The 19,773-nt window shown below is 31.1% G+C and overlaps 2 protein-coding genes across 2 annotated transcripts; both read left to right on the plus strand.

Annotated features, from left to right (window-relative positions):
* The first annotated feature begins 1,404 nt into the window (after positions 1 to 1,404).
* Positions 1,405 to 4,884, plus strand: LOC107185596 (monocyte to macrophage differentiation factor 2). The gene is made up of 4 exons (XM_015573316.1): positions 1,405 to 1,618; positions 3,963 to 4,208; positions 4,276 to 4,528; positions 4,630 to 4,884. Exons 1-4 carry the CDS (start codon positions 1,515 to 1,517, stop codon positions 4,882 to 4,884), a joined length of 858 nt encoding a protein of 285 aa, XP_015428802.1. The 5' UTR covers positions 1,405 to 1,514.
* Positions 4,885 to 7,930: 3,046 nt separating this feature from the next.
* LOC107185549 (WD repeat-containing protein 81) lies at positions 7,931 to 19,696 on the plus strand. The gene is given in 22 exon segments (XM_015573252.1): positions 7,931 to 8,220; positions 9,213 to 9,372; positions 9,466 to 9,721; positions 9,794 to 9,956; positions 10,046 to 10,459; positions 10,611 to 10,811; positions 10,891 to 11,036; positions 11,112 to 11,299; positions 11,377 to 11,996; positions 12,178 to 12,596; positions 12,686 to 12,979; positions 13,092 to 13,249; positions 14,100 to 14,783; positions 14,858 to 15,033; positions 15,109 to 15,389; positions 15,799 to 15,928; positions 16,017 to 16,191; positions 16,694 to 17,100; positions 18,082 to 18,375; positions 18,458 to 18,607; positions 18,674 to 18,780; positions 19,451 to 19,696. Coding segments are annotated over 22 exon segments (5,871 nt in total). The 5' UTR covers positions 7,931 to 8,004; the 3' UTR covers positions 19,683 to 19,696.
* The last annotated feature ends 77 nt before the right edge of the window (positions 19,697 to 19,773 follow it).

Genomic DNA, 19,773 nt, shown 5'->3' on the forward strand with positions numbered 1-19,773 from the left:
CATTGGCAGCAACATATGCAGCAAATTGGTTTCTGCAAACCTTGTTCTGGGTGTGCCCTCAATTTGACCTAGATCATGTTGCAAGACTTTCTGCCAATTTGATTTGCTATTTTGTTAGCTAGCGTTGCATACAAAACCCAACTCAAATGCAGAAATAGATGGCTATGGTTTTTTAGACAACTTTTGTACTTTATTGCTGGCAATTTGTTTGGAATTTGTACACAACTGGTTATCAAGGTGGTCCTACAAATAAAGATGAAGTGGATTTATGTTTAGAAAACTAGCAGACCAAGCAATAGATCCTGCACGACCTACACATTTGTTAGGAAATCGTTTGTTTAGAAAATGTTCGGTTTTACTTCGTAAAATGTGGTGGAGCACTGCAGTCATGCATGAACCACATGTGTGACATACAACATCAAGTAGTACTTTTTCTATGTAGTTTATTTAATTGATTACTCAAGAAATCAACATAAGGTTGGGCAGTCAATTTAACAAAATTTAGCAGAATCAGTTATATATTACATAACTCAGCTTGTCACTGAGAATTATTGGAGTACAATAATGGCTATAATTCGGGAACAAGGTCAAATGGGACACGCACATTTATATGAACATTTTTTTAATGTTTTTTGTCTCCCGTCCAACGCTGAAATGGGTCCCTCGTGTTATGAAACGCACAGTATATTATTTTAATCTTTATATATATGATCCATACTGTTGATTTATTATCTGAATACCAAAAACATTTTGTTACTTTAAAATACAGACGTTCATATTTCTATTTGGATTGGAAATGTTTTGTTTCACTTCCACGACTTAAAAAAAATCAGTATTATCCCAGATAGCACTTGACACCTAATAACGCCTTGAAGCCGACTTAAAGACGCTTTAGATCTAAAATAGCCGTAAAATGGGCGTTTTAAAGGCGTCATGTGCTATCTAGGAATGTATAAAATTCAATTGTAAAATTTTGTTATAATGATCTATTGATAAATATAATAATAATATACGTATTTATAAATCTTTCATACAATGATTAATGAATTTGGATCATTTGAATTTTAGTAATCAAATACACGATATACTTAAACTTACAATCGCAATGTAAATGTGATTATACTGATTCACAATGGCATTAAAGTTGGGAGTGGTTGGGAGTAAAGAGTTGTTTATTTCGTGTATTGAGTTCTATTGACTATATTTATGGTTCGCGGTTTCGTCGGCCTTGCAGTAGAGCCGGTAGAGCGACTCGAGAGCTGTCAGACTGACAGTGTCACTTGTCAGTAGATCTCATAGTTCCGTGACGCCCGTTTCGCGAGTGCGAAGATGAGGGAGTAAATTATTTAAAATGAAACAAGTAAAAACACTGTTAGTATTTATGTAATATTTCGTGTCTATAATTTAGATATATAAAGCATGATGTAAAAAAATCCCGCAGGGATACGGTTACATTAAATAACGTTTTATTTTAATGTTTAAACCGATGGGGTGACACTGACATCTTATGAACAATGAAATTTACTGATTTCCTGAAAAACACCATGGATACATCTAGTTTTCATCAGCTACTTGCGGCGCCAATAAAAAATGTTTTACAAGTTCAACGCATTAAAAAGTAAGATATAATAACAAGCAGTAAATAACAAATAACTAATTTATTCACATTTGATTGTATATTAATTTGCTTAACTCATTTAGTACAATAACAACGATTGTCTAAATTAATATATAAGTAACATTCTCTAATTATCGTTCAATGACATTTAATCTTTGCATGGTATTTATATTCGTAGTTGATAACTATAATCTGTATTTCATTTCTAATTCTGTAAATCGCTCTAAGAAATAACATTTGATTTTCAATGCAGCATGTTGTTTTATATTTTATTACCCCTGTATATCAGTATGAAACCCTAAAAGTTAATTCCCTTACCGATTTAACAAGCTAAATACCTATTAAAAATACTTCTTATGCAATAAACTTAAGACTATGCATTACTATTGTACCTATTTTTATTTTCATTGTATTTATGTAATATTTTTTTGTATATATATTTTTCAATTTTATCTTCTTTATTAGTAGAACTAAAACTTTGCATGTATTGGGTATTTTGATTGGGTATATTTAAATGGAATGCGTTGATGTTATGCTTGTAACTGGAGAAATGAGTACATAGCATCAGAATTATTATCCATGGAACATCCAAGTTATGTGGAGATTAAACAATTGAATCTTTACTCTATTTTGGAACACGTTGAATGTTATCAACGAATGTAAATTAACAAGTAGGTATTGTACATTTATGTATCTTAGGAAGTGTAGTTCAATATTAGATTATTACTTTATTATACACACAAATCCATGCATGCACAAAACTAAGATAGCTTAAATAAAAGTTATAAAGACTTTGAGGTATGTAAATAATGAGTGACATTCAGCTCCTTTTCAAACGACAGTTGGTTTCGTTCTGAGTTCTTGAAACTTTGTGTAAATTACACATTTAAGTTTTCGTGATTTATTTCATTTTGACAATGACAGACTAGTTTTTGTTAAAATTTGAAAAAATTTACAAAGAATCTTTGTAGTTTCGGAAATTACATGAAAAGATTCAAAGTGTAGCAGTAAATGGTTTGATTTATCTTAAAAGAATTGAAATTGTTTCAGGTTTTTTAAACATTATTCCAGTGTATTTTCTTCTATAGTTTGTTCCATCACAGTTCATAATATAAAATGTAATCTTGTAATAAATTAAAAAATATTTGTAGTTTCATTTATATGTGTAGACATGGATGTATTTTCTTTTTCTAATTTATTTATTTTGTAGATTGCATATCATTTTTCGAGATATAAAGTGGAAGGTGTTGTTCATTTTTAACAAAAATAAATATTATAAATGACTTTGTGCTTTTCAAATTTTATAATTGTATTCTTAAATTTAACATATGTCATTCTAGATAGAGAGCACAGCAACTTATCTTTAATATTTATACCACATATTTTTAAATTATGTAGGTTTTAACTGTCTATCTATATAGATTTCTACAAGTAGATAAAGCAGAGTTCATACAGAGTTATCTAATGATGACGGATATACAATTTTTTATTCTGTTTATCTTTGAACAGTTATACTTACTTTTGTGTTCTTTAGATTTTTTGAATATTCTACTGATGTTTTAATACTGCTCATAATATCTAATATATAATTAGACCCTCAAAATTTTCATCACAGAACATTCATATTGTCTAAGGAACATCTTTTGACGAACATTTGCTAATATCAAATTTTATGTTCATATATTAGATTGAGTCATAACTGTCTTTGATACACAATTTACAATTTATATTAATATATAATGTCTATTGCAGTACCATTAATGAACATATGTGATTTATTTATTAGTTGATCGAATATAAATGAAGTTGGATTTTTGTAGAAAAAACATCAGTGGAGGAAGTTACAAGTCAATGTAATAATATAAGTTCCATGTTACTGTAGTAGTTTCTAATATCTAGTATCTCTCAGTTTTTTTTACAATAGACATTACAGTCTTCTTTAGTGATGTAATATACAACTACAAATAGAAAATTAAAAGTTAAATATTCAGCTAAATCCTGTATACTAGAGTTATTTATATAAATAAACATGCCTATGCTGTTCAAGTGACAACATTATTTTGTATGTACATGAGTGTTTCATAGTGTACATATTTAAAAAAGCATAAAAGAAATCCTGAATAAAAATGACCCTAATATAAGATTTTAGAATTAGTTAGTTATTCAGTCATTACTTATGTTTCTAATAATGCAGAATAAAATAACTTATACTATTACTTTACATTATTCATCCCAAACATCAAGCTTCAAGTAATAAATTTTATTTAATTATTTCGTATATACTCACAAAGGGAAAGGAATATTTAGAGATGGATTATACAATAATAACGATAAATCTTTACAGAATAAAATGGATGAATCCTCGAGCATGTACAAATGAAGCGTATAACCCTACTCCTATAGAGCATGTAGCAAATGTGGCTACTCATGGAATTTGGGTTGTACCGTCAGTCTTAGGGAGCTTAGAACTTATCCGTCGTTCAGCAACGTGGACACAATTAGTATCAGCTTGTGTATATGGTACATCTTTGATTCTTGTTTTTGCCATATCAACATTCTTTCATAGTGTACATTACTGCAATTACAACAGGTACTTAAATAAGTTTCAGTGTTGTAATTATGTAAAATTACATTTTTTACATTGGGTTGTATTACAGGCAACTGAAGGATGCACTTCATCGTTGTGATCGTGCTATGATTTACATTTTTATTGCTGCTAGTTATTTTCCTTGGTTAAATGTAGATCATTTCCCTCACGATGAATTATTGTTTTTAATGCGTTACACTGTTTGGATTATGGCAATATTAGGCATACTTTATCAACAAATCTTCCATGAACGATACAAAATGTTAGAAACAATTTTTTATGTAATTATGGGAATCGGTCCTAGTGTTGCTATCATTAATGTTGTAAGTACATAACAACGTATGCTCTCAGGACAATGCCATGTGAAATTATGGTGCAAACAATAGTCGTAGATCATTAAAATATTTGTATTTAATTCTTCCAGTACAATTATTACAACATTACTGAGCTGAAAATGGGAGGAGCTATTTACATTACTGGTCTGGTATTTTTTAAATCTGATGGTCGCATACCTTGCGCGCATGCAATCTGGCATCTTTTTGTTGCTGCAGCAGCTGGATTCCATTACTACGCCATACTGTACCATGTTTTTCCTGCGACTGGTTCACCAGATATTTACATAGCAGCAGGTATGCCACCTTTGCCTACCTTATTAAAATCTCAAATCGAAGAATTATGAAAGTACAAGAATTGATATTATTTTTCTTATATATTAAAAATCTTGAAAATTAGGATCTTCGAGGTACAAATTAGATTCAAATATTTTAATCAAAGATTGTGTTCCATTAGCGTGTCCAAAAAATGTTCTTCGGAGTGTTGATTTCAATTGACAGGTATTCTATTTTGAATACTTATTTGTGTGCATTTTAAAAATGAGTAGACTTTTTTCAAATTGTAAATATTATATATTTGGAAAGTAGTAATTATAAATAAGTACCTGAATTAGAAAGAAAATTGCATCTATGAATTATGGATATATAACAAAACATTCCTAAAAGAGTTAGTAAATTGTAATTGTTATGTATTTGTACCAGAAAATTCATGACTTGTATTAAAACTAGAATGACAAAGCAGAATCTTTACGTATTGCTTATCTACTACAATAATACATATGTATTGTGTTATGTGTATGAACGTATAACATTATGTAATTGTGTATCACAATTATTTCATGAAAATGTCAAATAGGAACCCTTTATAGTCCCCTTATAAACCTTTTGTAAGGAACTCTGTATATTATTGTAAACTATGAAATATATGATCCGTGCAATATGATAAAAAAGTAAGTAGCAACCAAAATTGACTGATCACATTGGACTTCTAACAAGATTAAGATTATTCTTGTACTTGCGAGCATATTGTGCCAAATTTTTTGTATTTAGATACAAGTTATACAGTTTCTGTAATGCAGGAGAAAGATATTGTGTAAAACCTGATTTTAATTTGATACAAACATTCTATCTAAAGCTACTTATTTTTGACACATATACATAGTAGATTATAATACCATATTAATTGTATGATAATTGTTATAAAGAAATTGTACAAAGTATTAATGTTTCCTTATTTCTGATACATCTTATAAAATGCTGACTATATACAATTTTTGTGTATGTGATATGTATGTCAGTAACATTGTAAATTAATAAAAATATGTAGTATAGCATGTCATATTGTTTATTTTAATGCAATATATTAACACAATATGATGTTAACGTAGCTTATGCAGACTGTAATATGGCAAGTGATACATAAATTTGTTGTGTATACAAAAGAGCAGAATAAATAAAATTTGTGAATTATTTAAAATTTATTGAAATACTACCGATAAAAATAAGTTCAAATGTGATGTCATTTGAACTATCTTTAATCATGTAATTTGAACTGCATTGCGGTCCGGTTACACATGAAACTCGACGCTAGTCCGCTCACCAGTCGCTTGCCACCTTCTAAAAATCAAGATGTTATGTGACTTACAGATTTCGTAACATTTCTACAGTAATATAATCGCCAAGTATTCTTTTTAAAATAAAATTTAGAAAAATAAAAACACTAATCGGTGTCATCCCACATAGCACATGACGCCCAGTTTACGGCTATTTTAGGTCTGAGGCGCTTTTAAGCCGTCTGTGCGCTATCTGGGATAGGGTTGAAGAATATAATCGGAAATTTAATTACAAAACGAAACGAACTCACGTAGAACCTTTTCATATACAAAGTAGAATAATTTACAATGTAATTTTTACATTACAAAAAATACAAAATATTAATGGAAATGATTATTTAACAGAAACCAAGATCATAAATAAAATTTATTTCATCCCCAGATAGGCACATGATGGCTAATTACACCTTGAAGACGGCTTAAGGGAGCCTTAGACCTAAAATAGCCGTAAAATGGACGTCTTAAAGGCGTCATGTGCTATCTGAGGTAGATTGATTATTAATGTCTGGTGATTTTTTGAAATTGAATTTTTGTTATTGAACGGTATATAGTGAAAGTATGAAGTCTTGAGGTTTTGACGGAAGTAGGTACGTATCACACATCAGGTCAATCTTGAGGGGAATTTAATTTGGGAAAAGTATAAGCGTGCATATATGCGGATATCAGAGTTGGATATACTTTATTTCGAGTAACGAATAAAACCGTGTATGTAGAGCTTATTTGTAAATAATAAATCGATTTTTTTAAATTTTATTATTTGAACCGCAAAACTGAACTATACGGTTGTTACTAAATGGGTTGACAGTAGACAATAACAATAACATTTAAGATAATTAAGATAATATTTAAGACATATTATATAACATATAAACAATTAACTGATGTGTTTAAACGCAATTTTTCAACCCTTTGATTAATCCTGTACAGTCTCAAACATTTTGAGGCTTTAAAATGCCAAGTTCGACCATCGTGGTACGCATTCGATTGCAATAATTGCCTGCTGAATTGATAGTGGACAATTATCTCAACACCAGAGCAAGTGGTTACCATTAATAGATATTAAGTCCTCACGCGAAATTTCAATTAAATGAAGTACAGTACTTAGACCCCCGCTTAACTGGCCCCTGTGGGATCGGACGTCTGGTCAGTTAATCCGACAACATGTACCTATCTCTTATCATTTCTGTGTATATGTATGAACTATATCGTATAATAAATGTACTATTAAAAAATACAGGTGGTTTTCATATGTATGCATGAAATATGAACCTTATTCTTGTGCGGGAAAATAGACGGAAAAGACTAATTGTAAATGAGAAAAATCATGCCTCACGCAATCGTTCGAGATAATTTTTTTTTGCTATTAGTGTAAATTGAGAAAAATTCATTTTCATGTCGGGGAACATTTGGATAAATATTATATTTAACCTATCAACTGGGCAACTTTTATATAGAATCGTAATCCTGACATAACCACAAATAAAAGTGACTAAAAATAATCTGATGTAATTGATTGCACACTGGAGAACAAGAGTTTAAAAATGTAACATATGTACATAGATATATCCAAACACCACCAAACACTCTGTATTCATGAAAACAAGCAAGACGCGTGAAGAACTCCGACAAATAGTGTTATGGAAAGTGATCAAAATATGGCGTCTGTTCTCAGCTGTTCAATAACAACATGTCATCTGTTTTATTAAATCCAAGGACTATATTGTATAATATAATTTAAGTATATTTTACAGGAAATAGTGTAAAAGTAAAAAGACAATGACTGCATTAAAATATCTTTTAAGTGTTTGTGTATTCGAGATTACTGTTTTATAAGTGTAAATAGAAAGTTAGAAAATGGATGTGATAAAAAAAGACTTGCTTGTGCCAGCAAAGTATATCAAAATAACGGATGGACAAATTTGTTTAACTGTTCATAAAAGCTGGTTGACTAGTTTACTTACCATAGGGCCGATTTCATTTATTAATCATGACAAGTTAACTGAAGATGAAATTGCAGCACAACCCATGCTTGAGGAGTTGGGTTCAAATTGGATAAGAGTATATGTCAAAGTATGTTTCTTTTTTTATCTTTTTTAAAGAAATGCGTAGATTTTAACATGCTTACATATTTCTTTTATCTACTCAAATTTACTACAATATATTAAAGTGCGTTATAATTACACTATAGATTTTATGCATTTATCGTATACCGCATTTGTAAGTGGGTATAATAAAAAGTTTATAACACTTTAATGAGGTTTTTATTTTATTTAGAACCTGGTGAGACATTTAACATAATACGTAAATCTCTGTCTGAGTTTAGTTTTTGACAATTAGTCCATAGATATCTCTAATTGCATAAACATTCATAGTTTAATTATGACCCAACAACAGTATATTGAAAATACTTTTATTTAAGTGGAAATATTCATAAGATATTAAGATGTCTTCATTGTAGTAATAAATTATTGCATTTATTGTATTAATGTCTAGATAATGACTGTTATTTCTTCTGTTATTACAACTATTGAATATCTCACTTTCATTTAGGCTTTGATATTATAAACCACATTTGTTATTCATCATAATGTGTGTTATCTATTTTACTTCATCAAGACTAAAATTTACTCTAAATAGGCAATTTGAATAAGACATCCTGTACGTAATAACATAATTTGAAGTGAATGATAATGAAACTTAACTACAATGAAAAATAATTTTTTCTGAAATAATAGAAATTCTAAATAATTTTTTCTAAAAATTTATTGATGCATGGATCGTTTCGCGAAGTATTCTCTGTTTCATTTTTTATTATAACAATTTTATTTTGCATAAAAAACCTATGATTTTATTAAGAAAATGTAATTATACTTAATAGTCGTGTCGTTCTACTTCTAAGAAAAGTAATATATTTTAAATGTAAAATTATGTGTTAAATATAAGTAAAATATTTAGATGTTTCTTTTGTCACTTCTGTTTGTCTTAGCTGAGAACATCTATTCTGATTATACTGGACCATTTTTTAAACAATTCTCAAGATGTAAACTTATTTATGATTTCAGGTTTATGAAAAAGAAAATAAGTATGCAATTCCACTTGTAAGGGGCAGACATATTACAAATAGAAGTACTCAACCAGATTTAACATTTTCACAATTATTGCATTATGTTGTGGAAACAAATTATCAAAATTTATGGAAAGAATGTTATAAAAAGTATTACAGTATGTATCTTAACAAAAGTATTCAATCAACGAATTAATAACATACTTAAATGTGCAGTAATAAATTATTTCTTTATCTACATGTGTAAATAGATCCATGGAATTGTGTAGAACATAAAGATCAATGTAATATAACAGCTAATGTAAGCGATACATCAATTATGCAAGAAGTTCTACAAAAAATGTATGGCTGTAGTTTAGTACAAATTCAGAATGGATTAGTTTTATCTGTATTACCCGGTGTGACAACTGAGGCACATTGTAATCTTCTTCCAATACTTTTCGCTATTGAAACTGCATCTGCTTTCGTGACATTGCATGAACAAACTGCAGAATACTCACTCCGGGAGTAAGCGACATTATATATTTGACTTAATTAGTAATTATACATTTACATTACAAGTTTTTAATATTATTATAGGTGTGTTATGTACAGTCCTGCTGTTTTAAGCATGAGTCATGGAAAATCATTGTTTCTGGTATATCAACTTTTACAATTATATAGAGATTTACATGACCGAGGCCTAGTATTAGGTGAAATTACCCTCAGCGATATATTACTCATGGATAATTTTACTATTCAGGTTAATCATTACATAATTTCCTATAAATATCGCTTATCGGCGTAATTTTTTATTGCAACTGTAACAGCTTTATCAGATATTATTGACAGGTATTACCAAAGTTGAGCGATAATGTGTATATCAAATCAGAAAGTCAAGTTCATAAAGTTTCTGCGAATCATGAGATAAAATGGAAAAATTTCAGCGGATATAAAAAAACTATTGATGTAATTTCATCGAGCGCTATGTCACAAGGAAATCCCAGATTTGGAACGAATGAAAGTATCGAGAAGTTGTGTGAAATGTGGGTCTATAATTGCATTAGTAATTATGATTATTTGACTGCACTAAATAATATGGCTGGAAGAAGATACGGAGATCCAAGTTGCCATCACGTTATGCCTTGGGTTACGGACTTTACATCCAGATGTGGTGGTAACTGGCGAGATCTAACCAAATCTAAATTTCGTTTAAACAAGGGAGATAGACAGTTGGATTTGACGTTCGACTCACAATCTGTAGCAGTATGTATTCATACAAATTAAATTTTTTGTTTTTATGTGAACTATGTTATTAACCCTTTGCATTCAGAATTTCTAATTTTCCATTCATTTTGTCACTTCAGAGGTGACAGTCGAGTGCAAAGGGTTAACAATGGTGTGTCAATATTTCCAGGTTGGTCATCACGTTTCGGATGTTCTGTCAGAAATTACGTATTATGTTTATCTCTCGCGTCGTTATGATAAATCTGTACTGTGCAAACACGTAAGACCCCAATGGGTTCCAGGAGAATATCCTGCGTCTATACAAAGGTTACACGACTGGAGTCCAGATGAATGTATACCACAATTTTTCTCCGATCCTAATGTTTTTAAAGTAAGATACAGATAATAAATTAAAATAAATTCATGTAAAATATACGTATATGTAACAGTTTCAAAACTTTTATGAACAGTCTATTCACGAAGATTTACCAGATTTAGAAATTCCTGCATGGGCAACATCACCGGAAGATTTTATAGAGAAACACAGAGAAGCTTTGGAAAGTTTTTATGTATCCGAGAGATTACATCATTGGATAGATTTAACTTTTGGCTACAAGTGTGTACTTGATTCTTCTTAGTATTCCATTCAATATGGATGCGATTACTATTATTTGATTTTTCTGTTCGACAGATTATCTGGTTCAGCCGCAGTGAAGTCGAAAAATGTTTGCTTACAGCTTGTTGACAATCATACTGGCTTAACCAATTCTGGGGTGGTTCAACTTTTTACACAACCACATCCACAAAAAATAATTCCTTCGCCTTATTGGTGTAAAATTCCACCTCGATTACGTTCATCTTTTGTACTTAATAAACATAGTATGTCTATACAGTTTTTAATTATTTAATGATCTTTATTTTCAGTTTTTCTTTAATAATTATATAATATCCATTAGAAAATGATCAATGTGGAAATAGAGCTAGTGACGATGAGGGTCACAGTTCTGGGTTTGAAGAAGAAGAACTACCAGTTTCAATTTTGAGTACATCTAAATCATCACCATTGGTTTTAAGTCGATTACTAAGTCGTTCACGGGGCTCTCTGCTCTCCACCGAAGATGTGATCAAACAAGAGAAATCCACAAGCCAGACAATAATTCTTCCTAAAGACTATAATCCAGTCGCAGGTATTACCCATGTGGAAACTGTGCATATATTTATGAATAAAGTGAGCTCTCAGGTTTATAAGTCCGAGATTGAATTGCACGAGTCATGCATTAATTACAAACAAATTGTGGCCAGTGGACGCATCAAAGAACAACAAATACTTGGCTGCTTAATCGTGGAAATATTTTTGTCCAATAAATTCCGAGCGACATGGAATATGGAGAAAGTATCATTTTCAAAAAGACTTGCGGTGTGTTTGAACACTTTGAAAATATCAGCTGATAGTTTACCCAAGTGTGTAAGACATGCTGTAGCTTTATTATTGCAAGTGGATATTGTACCAAAAAGTTATAATGCTGATACCACAGAAGTAAGTTTCATTTCGTACAAGAATTATGCAAAATAGAATGTGCTCGTAACATTGGAATCCAAATTCGAGAAAAATTATTTTAATTTCATTCAAGATGTTTATACTTAATGTATTAAAGAATATGTTTTCGTTATCATATAATAATATAGAGTTACATTTAAGAAAATTGAGGTGTCTTTTGAATAATATATTATGTAGTTTATTAAGCGTATACTTTTAGGTAATGGATACACCTTTTCGTTATCCAACTGTTACATATATGGGCCTACCACCACCGTCTGCCCACCAGTTTCTCCAGCCAATACTTTTTGGAAGTTTATTACCATTTTCAAAATATTATAAATATTTATTCAATATAGTTGAAATGCTACAAGAATACAGCAGTTTAGTGCGCGAGTTAAATTTTATGGTGAAGTCTGAAGACGATCCAGATTTTACATTTAAGACAAAAACAAGATTTCTTTGTAAAATCAGCGAATGCAAAGTTAAAGCAATTGCGAGGGAATTGGAACATCTACTGTCCCACGTTGGAATTGCAAGAGAAGCTTTAGAATTAATAGTGCCTCATATACAGCAAGTAATGGAGGAACCTTACAGCGCTGTTTTGGCTGCTTGGTATTTATTTGACCCTGTTGCCAAGTGAGTTCGTTTTGTATTTGACTGTCCTATTAAGATCTTAATGGTTCGTATTTGTTTGTTATAACGTTGGTTAATAATAATTGTTTCAGAGCATTGGGTCCCAAAGATACCGCAGAAACATTTCTTACATCTATTATGAAGTTATATGAAAATGGTTCTTTTATGGACAATTCGTTGTGTGCTGACATACTGCCGTCGGGGATAGTTGCAAAATTTAGAACCACGCGTTTATATCATAGAAATTTTCTGTTAAAGCTTACAGTAAGAATGGGTTTAAGACGCTATTTGGAAAATTTTATTACACCTCTCGTGGAAGCGGTTGGGGGATATAGAGATTATATACAGGGATCTTCAGTTTATACTCACAAAACTGGTAATCTCAAGTAAGGATATATCACATAAATATTTACGAGAGCAAATGATTTTGTTGTAAGTAAAGGAATGATGTCTGTAAACAACCTTCTAAAATTACCATTATTTTCTTCTTCTTTAAAGAAGCTGCGATTTAAATGATATTTGTAATGAAGGAGAAGGAATTTTGTCACCGTTGGACGAAGATTCTTCTGCAGGTTCAGAACAGATTTCTTTATCACCTGGACCTATAACAACTGATTATACACATAACCTGATTTTAACTGATAATGATGTCGAAGGTGGTCCACAACTAAACATGTTTATCTCTACGAAACATGATATACAGGGTGGTGCAACAACTATGTCCACTTTGAATATTGCCGTTATTTGTAATAATATGAAAAAATGTTATATACAAAACTTACACGGTATAGAAGGGGGCACATTGTGACACAAACATTTTCTGCGTGGGTGAAGGCATAGAAAAGATTTTAAGGTCATCTCTTTTTTTTTTTAATGGAATACTATGTTTTTATTACCGCGATGTGATAGTCGGTGTTGAGACGACTTCAGCGAGCTATCACTGAAGGTCATGCAAGGTCAAATGTGGTAGTAAAATAAACTTCTTTACATTATAGGAGATGCTCGAAGTGGTGACCGTTTGCGTCAATGCAAAGTTGCAATCTTCGTATCGCTGCATCATAATTGCAGCATGTGCTAGAATAAGTTCAGAAACGATAAGACATGCACGTGATGCAGCGATACGAAGATTGCAACTTTGCATTGACGCAAACGGTCACCATTTCGAGCATCTCCTGTAATGTAAGAAAGTTTATTTTACTACCACATTTGACCTTCCATGACATTCAATGATAGCTCGCTGAAGTCGTCTCAACGCCGGCTATCACATTGCGATAAAAAAAACATTGCATTCCATTAAAAAAAATAGAGATGGCCTTGAAATCTCCTCTATGCCTTCACCCACGCAGAAAATGTTTGTCACAATATGCCCCCCTCTATACCGTGTAAGTTTTGTATGTAACTTTTTTCCATATTATTACAAATAACGGCAATATTCAAAGTGGACATAGTTATTGCTTCACCCTGTATATTCAAAAATTAATAACAAATTTTTCTTACATATTTCAGAAGTATTCACGATGGATGCAGAAGACAGTTCTTGGGTTCCATTAACTTCTGGTGCATCGTACGATATTGATTTACATATAGATCTGAATTTGAATCTGAACGATGACTTAAATGACGAAGGAAACAAAAGTTCACCACTGAGATCAATTAAATCGCCAACAATTCCTATACCGAAACCATCGAATTCTCCAAATAAATTGGTAATAGAATTTAATAATATCGGCTGCAACGTAGGGAGTAAAACTTCCAATGAGGAATATTTATTGTACAATGGTTCTTACTGTCGAATTACCGATTCTGTTAATAATTCAGAAGAGTTTTGTAATGCGGAGGAACAAAATTCTATAGTACTACAAACAGATGACATTAAAACTGATGCTGCGGTACATAAAAACGTTCAGATAGATCAAATTTATCAAAAATCGATGTCAAATGAATGTACAACATCAGAAATGAGCGCAGGATCTATTATTTGGTTATCTCATCGACTTGGTCCTGTACTCACTGCTAGATATTTATCACGAAATTTATTAAGAATGCTTGCGTTGTGTTACACAGGAGAGGAAAATTTAACAGTAATCGATGAAACTACATCGTCTGTGCAGGGTATTACTCGCAAAGAAAAAGTTTTAGTTGGCGATCGTAATGCTGTCAAAGTTCTAGAGTGCCTTACAGCCATTGCAGGTTCATTTTCTTGAATAATACTTTGTATTAAGTCAAAATCTACTAAAACTAACGAAACTTCCATACATGTACAGGTCTGTATGGGGAACAAATTATAATATTACAATACTTTGCACATATGGTGGAATTGATAGCTCTTTGTAAACGAAAACTAACACAAAATTTAGAAGGAGGACTTATTTCGTGTTTGACTCTTTTAAATCATATTACACCGTACCTTAATGACGCAACTTTAATGGATTGCCTTCACGTAAGTATTCTTCAGATAGGTCTTAAACTTAAAAAAAACCTTTACATTCAGTAAGATATTATTGTTTACTTACAGGAACCAATTGTAAAAGCAATACTGTACCCTACAGTACGTATATTATCATCTACAAGATTTACTTTTCCTAATGGTGTAATTGCACGCGCAGTATTAGCAGAAAAATGTCTGGAGACTGTATTCATGTTCAGTGTACGATTGGGAAGTGTTGTTATAAAAAATCATTTAGCTGTTCCTATTCAACGATTTTTCTTAGCCTTTGATAAATCATTTAATCGAAATGTTGTGGGGAATTTCAAAAGCGAAATTAATCAGAAAGCAGCGAACGAACAATTGGCGAGGTAATTTTATGACATCTATCTATTGCTGTTATTAATTAAATACATATTTAGATGCTGATGTTGTAAGTCCCAATTAAAATAGTGCTAGTATCAGCCACCTTATGAACAAAATCATAGAATCTGTTGAGATCAAAGATATTTTTATTGTCCTTGTAGCTAAGGTCATCTGAAATTCAGCATGGCTCTTTTAATGCCCTTTCTTAGGGCCCTCCGAATAACCTTGGAAGCATAAGAGTAAAAAAAATACTTTTTTGTCATTAGATTCTCGAATTTGTACATATATTTTTTCTTTATTAATTTTACATCATATAATTTTGGTGTCATTTCAACCAGTGGTTCATCCTGTACAATACGCATGGTTATAATATAGTACAATAAATGTGATACAGATGATTGTACATTCACACAGGATAAAGGGCTTAAATGAGGAGAATAGAGATACTCGTGCATTTCAATCAAATTTTAATACAGACGTCGCTGATTCTTATTCTCCGCCAGTTGTAGAAAATATGGATATATCAGATTATCAGAAAAATAAAGTAATTAAACATTTTAACGAGCACGTCAATTATTGATTATTTCATTATATTCGCAGACGTTCATGGTGACATTTTAATTAATTTTCAGGCACTTGACGAATTAAAGGCTGTATTTACAACAGAATTTGCCCATAAAGCATACATGCTGTTTTATAAATGCATCGACAGCGAAGTTATGGAACAAATACTTAAAAACTATGGACACATACATCATTTATGTCAAAAGTATGAACAAGATACAAAAATAAATACAATAAATTTCGGTATGTTATATTTATTTATTCATAAAATTTATTTAAAGTGTTAATCACAGTGAAGTTTAGATTCGTGCATAAGATTGTCTTGAATCAATAATAATGGGATTATTGCTTTTTCTTTTATATTTATTCTGTTTGAGCGGTACTCTATGAACTCCGATAATATAAATTACGAGTACTAGTATTTTTTATTTGTATTATATCTGTAATGAAAGCAAGTCTAAATACAATACAATACATCACAATAAGATGCAGTGTAATTGAAACTGCTGAACAATATCGAAGAAAAGAACATACTATTTGTTAGACGAGTAAGTCGAAGTGAACAAAAGTTTCATAATATAATGAGTACGGTGACATGATTATAATAGGGGAATATTATACTTACTCGTTTAATGCGACTCAACTGTTTCAGTTTCTTTGTATATAATAGATATATCAAATAATATAAACTGTATTTTACTGGTTCTATAATTAATTATATTTTCTTTCTTCGATCTTTTTTCAGATCATAATAAACACAGCGCTTCATACAACAGTAATTATAATGCAACGGAAACTTCAGGGATAGTTCACAAAGACGTATCAAATTTTGGAAATATATCAGTAGTAGGTAACAGATTTGCAATACAAAAGACCAGTACTGGGGATTATGCTACAGCGGACAACATGTCCACTCGAGAAGCCAGTTCATCGTATACTGGAAGGCAATTACGAGGGAATTGGTTGGCATACTGGGAACATGAAATTGGAAGATCAGACAAAGATGTGACATTTAACGTAAAGCAAATAAAGCTTCAAACATTTAGCGGACATACTAACAGTATTAGATGCTTACATGTACTAGATAATGAGAACAGTTTCATAAGTGGCGGACGAGATAAAACTGTAAAGTTGTGGAGTTTAAGAAGTCAGGTAATATATATGTAGAGTGTAATATTTACATGTGTTCGACGAGATATACAGGGCGTCCCACGCAACTGGAACAGGCTGTACCTCCTAAAAGTTAAATGGTATCAAACGGTGTATAATATGCAACTAATTTTATGCACCTTTGTGCATCAGTGCTTCAGAAAAACGCAACTGCACTTTTTTTAAAAATGGAAACCTATGTTTTTGACTGCACCAATCGATGCAGTTTCTTGTGCTCTACATAAAAGTACTAACGTACTTATGCCCTAAACTTATTCGTTAAGAAGTTATCGAAGCTAAAAGTTCTCTGAATTATTTCAGTCTCTCGGTAAGTGTTCCGGAGTACCTACGTTATGTTCCATTACAATACTTGTAAGCATGAAAATTCAATAGCTTCCTAACGAATAAGTTTAAGGCATAAGTATGTTAGTACTTTTATGTAGAGCACAAGAAACTGCATCGATTGGTGCAGTCAAAAACATAGGTTTCCGTTTAAAAAAAAAGTGCAGTTGCATTTTTCTGATGCACCAATGCACAAAAGACCATAAAATTAGTTGCATATTATGCACCGTCTGATACCATTTAACTTTTACTTATGTTATCTTCTATTTCTAACCATTTAGGAGGTATAGCGTATTCCAGTTGCGTGGGACACCCTGTATATAGAAAGTACGGTTTAATCGACAATTATGAAAAAAAACGATAAAGAAGAAAATAATTTATGAAGGGCTGAAAGTAACATTGTATCATTTCATTACGGAAAATAGAATAACTACCTTTAACTTGTGCTACCTTTAGCCTAACAGCGCTTGCATTTCTCTGAGAATTTAATTCCTCAGATCCTTATTTTTAACGAATTTATCCTTAAGAACTTTAAATTGTCCATTGATTTGATGTCAACTAAAAATCTTATTATAACTAAGTGCAGATTGCAGATGAAATTGAATAGGTTATAAATTTTGAAAGGATATATTTTGTTAATAGGGTGATGGGAATACTGTTTCATCTTGCCAATATACTTATACTGGTCATAAAAAATCTATTCTTGCGCTGACATTCTTAGAATCTCTAAGATACGTAGTCACTTGTGATGGTGCAATTCATTGTTGGGATCCTTTTATGGGTTCCCTTCTTGGATGTCCGGAAAATTCTCGACCTGTTCCAGTAAACACATTTATAGCAAGTCCTTCACCATCTACAACTTTGCTTGTAGGAACAACTGACATTACGCTCAGAGTTATTGATTGTAGAACATTTCAGTATGTAAATGAAATGAAGGTACGTATTAGGACAATTGTCTTGATCGTGACTATATCAAGTAGTTTTTATTTGAAGGTTTTCATATTCTTTTCTTTTTTAGGTGTCTGTGAATCCCACAGGTTTAATTAGATGTATTGCAGTAGCACCTAGTGGTAATTGGGTAGCCCTAGGTCAGGCATCAGGGTTTTTAACAATTTTAGACACTCGAACTGGTCTTATTATTGCATCTTGGAAGGGACATGAATGTGAGGTAGGTTATTTACAACTAAAATACGTATCTGATCGGTTAATTCTTAAAAATGTTCATTTTGTTTAGATATTACAACTAGAGACAATAAATGAAACCACTATAGTTAGTTCTTCGTTAGATGAAACTATCGCTGTGTGGAGTGCAGTGGATGGGAAACTTAAATTCCATATGAAGTGAGTACAATTACAACCAGTGGTATTTTCTTACTCATTCAGAATCAATTTCGAGTGATATTCAGAAACTGAAAACTTTTCCGCTGATATAACAATCTGTTATTGCCTCATTGTTAACAACATTTTTCTGATAAATACGAGAAAATAATTTTGCATGTAATGATGCATGTTTTATTGCATCGATAATTTACATTATAATAAATATAACTTAAAGTAGTGTAAATAGCGTCATATTTGTAATATTTTTTTATTATATCAACGATTACGCTGTTTTTCCTTCGTCACATATTGAATTTTAAATGTATTCTTATTTTTTCATTCCGATATCTGCAATAATTTGAAAGTAATCTTAATAAAATTTCCTGAAACCAATGAACTATTATTTTAAATGGAAAGTCTAGTCGATAAAATATTAATATCACATTGTTTATTGTTTCTTTCATCTCACAAACATTCTTTATATCTGTTTACATGGGATGTAGTAACGTAAATGACCAATCTACTGTCTACAAATTTCGATTTACTAAATATATACATGCATATGTTAGAAAATATACTGGATAATAAATAAAAATATATACATATATTAGAATATAAATGCAATTAGATATTTGTTTTTTCAAATTAAGGTGATGTGGAAGATATGTTCTAATTATTTAAAATTTTTTAGGGGAGCTACAGAACCAGTTCACTGTATGTCCACCTATGAACAAGAACTTGTTATAGGAACAACAGCAAATCGTGTAGGAGTTTTTACATCTATTGAAACAGCAGCTGCGTTCTCATCATCGAAGCTAAAATCTGACACTTTTAAAGGGCTCCTTACTACAATGGCGATTCTTCCTCTTAATCGATTACTATTATTAGGCGCAGATAACGGCGGTATTACATTAATTTGTTGAATCTCCTACCAAAATCGTTTCGATAAATATGTAAGTATTATCTAAGTAAAATATTGTATATCTTTATTTACAAATCAAATTTCTATTCTTT

This window comes from Dufourea novaeangliae, unplaced genomic scaffold, assembly GCF_001272555.1.
Source record: "Dufourea novaeangliae isolate 0120121106 unplaced genomic scaffold, ASM127255v1 scaffold48, whole genome shotgun sequence".
In the NCBI taxonomy this organism is placed as follows: domain Eukaryota; kingdom Metazoa; phylum Arthropoda; class Insecta; order Hymenoptera; family Halictidae; genus Dufourea; species Dufourea novaeangliae.

What these genes read in the sequence shown, in the direction of transcription:
- LOC107185596 (XM_015573316.1), top strand. Translation starts at nt 1,515, where the DNA reads ATGAAATTTACTGATTTCCTGAAAAACACCATGGATACATCTAGTTTT. An exon ending in CAAGTTCAACGCATTAAAAA is followed by an intron (nt 1,619 to 3,962) that starts GTAAGATATAAT and finishes AAATCTTTACAG; the next exon opens with AATAAAATGGATGAATCCTC. An exon ending in GTGTTGCTATCATTAATGTT is followed by an intron (nt 4,529 to 4,629) that starts GTAAGTACATAA and finishes TAATTCTTCCAG; the next exon opens with TACAATTATTACAACATTAC.